Source organism: Otolemur garnettii, unplaced genomic scaffold, assembly GCF_000181295.1.
Source record: "Otolemur garnettii isolate 467f Iridium unplaced genomic scaffold, OtoGar3 scaffold00068, whole genome shotgun sequence".
Taxonomy (NCBI): Eukaryota; Metazoa; Chordata; class Mammalia; order Primates; family Galagidae; genus Otolemur; species Otolemur garnettii.
In genome coordinates this window covers 7,613,669-7,616,303 of record NW_003852463.1, presented here as the reverse complement: position 1 = coordinate 7,616,303, position 2,635 = coordinate 7,613,669, and the positions used below count along the sequence as shown (strand labels likewise).

The 2,635-nt window shown below is 36.2% G+C and overlaps 1 protein-coding gene across 1 annotated transcript in view; it reads right to left on the bottom strand.

The window, feature by feature from the left end:
* Window positions 1–837: 837 nt before the first annotated feature.
* Window positions 838–2,635, bottom strand: part of WDR92 (WD repeat domain 92) — a 23,426-nt gene continuing 21,628 nt past the window's right edge. The window contains exon 8 of the mRNA XM_012807426.2: window positions 838–1,376. Coding sequence (XP_012662880.1) covers window positions 1,169–1,376 — 208 coding nt within the window. The 3' untranslated portion in view covers window positions 838–1,168. The remainder of the gene's footprint in view (window positions 1,377–2,635) is intronic.

Below are 2,635 nucleotides of genomic sequence, written 5' to 3'. Positions count from 1 at the left end.
CCTGCCACAACGCCCAGCTATCTTTGTTGTTGTTGTTGTTGTAGTTTGGCTGGGGCCGGGTTCAAACCCGCCACCCTCAGAATATGGGGCCAGTGCCCTACCCACTGAGCAACAGGTGCCACCCTCAATTTAATTTTTACTTTTATAATCATATCCATAGCATTGTTCTACAAAACATTTCAGAAACTAAAAAGAGTTAATTTTTTAGGCTTAATATTCTAAACCAGTGACTCTCCTGAACCCCTGAAATCACATAAATTTTATATATTATGAAAGTTTTAGGTAGCTCTGTTTTCTTGAATGGAAGTGGGGGGAGAGCAGGCTTAATGAAAAGTATGATAAAGTTAATATTTCTAAAGGCTTATTAAAGATGCGGTGAACGTTAAAGAAAAGTGAATTAAGAGGTGCTTATTAAGCATTTATAATGCAAAATGAAGTGATAGTGTTGATTTTTATCACTAACAGAATGAAAGCTTCCAGAGATTTCAAAAACAGAAGTTTATTCACAAAATACATTAAAAAGGTTTGACAAAAGATACTACCACAAATCCCCCACAATCTAGTACATCTCACTATCACTTATCACTGTCAATAACCAAAAGTATCACTAATTCAAATCCTCTATTTTAAGTAACAAAGAGGTCTTCATAAATCATAGTATTTATTTTATAAGTTAAGTTGCTGATAACAGATACCAAAATCTAATCCAACAGTGCCATTTTGATATTTTATAAAATAATATTTTGTGCAAAAATTTACTAACACTGAAATTTCTCAAAATGTATTTATGAGAGCTAATTCATAGTAGTTTTTCCAAGGCATACTATTTTAAGCCAAATGAAGTGATTCCTACCACAACATTATAAACACTAAAAGATATGGAACTTTGTGGATGTAGAATAAATTCAGCATGTGTTTAAATACAGGCAACTATTGAGTTTGTGTTTGAAGTGGCAGGAGCGCATGGGAGCTGGCCCTGAAGATAGTGGCACTGCTGTGCAGCGGGAAGCCTGTATCCAGCCGGTCAGCAAACATACCCAGGTTTGCATCTGGGGCCTTTTTTCTTCAGCCAAATCTGACTTTATTCATTGAGGGCAAGAGGATCTTAGAATATCTCTTAAATTCTATGAGTGTTCCTCTGGAAGGCTTCAAGAACAAAGTCTTCAGATCAAATTTTATGGAGTTTTGTAACAATCAGTACTCTCACCATTTGGTCAAATGAACTGCAGATGCAAAGACCCCTTTTATCTGGACTCCAGTCCAAACTTGAAATGGGCTGGGTGGACAGTGTGACATTCTGCAGAAGGCTGACAGAACCCGCAACTCCCATCTCTACTCCCTCAGAATCTTTCTTTGACCGATGGATAGGGTATTCGCTGAAAATAAGATCAAAGAGGTTAGAGGACATAAATCTTAGAATCTTAGAATTCACCATTTTTTTTCATTATTTATACTTTAATGACTCTATTTTTATTTCTCAGTTTATTATCAAAAGTAATAAATACTTACAGAATCTTTTTAATGTTGACTTGTATGCAAATAAAGAGACACAATTTCAATCTCAACGCTATCCCCCAAACATTTCATAAAAAGAGTTCTACTAAGAACTTCTAAATATCACTTCTGTTCAGCATATATTTGTACTTTCTCTTTTAATATAGAAGTTCTAGGTTGATGATGCACTTTTAAATACATTTTCTTGGTGCTTTTGACAATCTTTTATTGTAATTTTTCTCTAGATTTGGATTGCTAGACAGCAGAGGCAAACGCAACGTATAAAAGCAATAGCTGTAACACTTGGAGAACCCCGTCTAAACACTTCTAGAATGGAGAACTGACACTGGTTTCTAACCCTAAAGCTTCATTATGTAAATCCAGACCTAAGGACCTTCTGTGTACCATTTCCATAGGAAGGCACCACTGGGTGGAAATTTTAGATCTAAACATTATTGCTTCAAAAGAAACAAAAAAAAAGAAGAGCAATTCTGAGAACATCTGATTTTTTTCAGCTGAAAATATAAATTTTTAAAGTAAGAAGAGCTGAAGGTTAACAACAAAATACGAGTTGGTTTAGACTGGGGGGATGAAACACTCTCCCCCTGTGGAGATGTATCCTACTGAAATACAGATGTATCCTCCTGAAATATCCTCCTCAGAAGCCCTTTTAAAACCTATTAGGTTAAGTATTCCACGTTGTAGATGAAATCATCACATTGTACCCCACACATGTATACAGTTATTATTTAATAAAAAATTTAAAAAATTTACAAACAAAAAAAAAATCTATCAGGGGCTTGGTATCTACAGCTCAGTTGAGCAGGGCGCCAGCTACATACACTGAGGCTGGCAAGTTCAAGCCCAGCCCAGGCCTGCTAAACAACAACGACAATTGCAACCAAATAAATAGCCGGGCATTGTGGTGGGCACCTATAGTCCCAGCTACTCGGGAGGCTGAGGCAAGAGAACCACTTAAGCCTAAGGGTTTGAGGTTGCTGTGAGCTGTGATGCCAGGGCACTCTACCAAGGGCAACATAGTGAGACTCTGTCTCAAAAAAAAAAAAATCTATTAGGTATCAATTATGACACTACCTTTATTTCAAAAATGCTAATAAAGGTCAAGCTTTTTTTTTTTTTT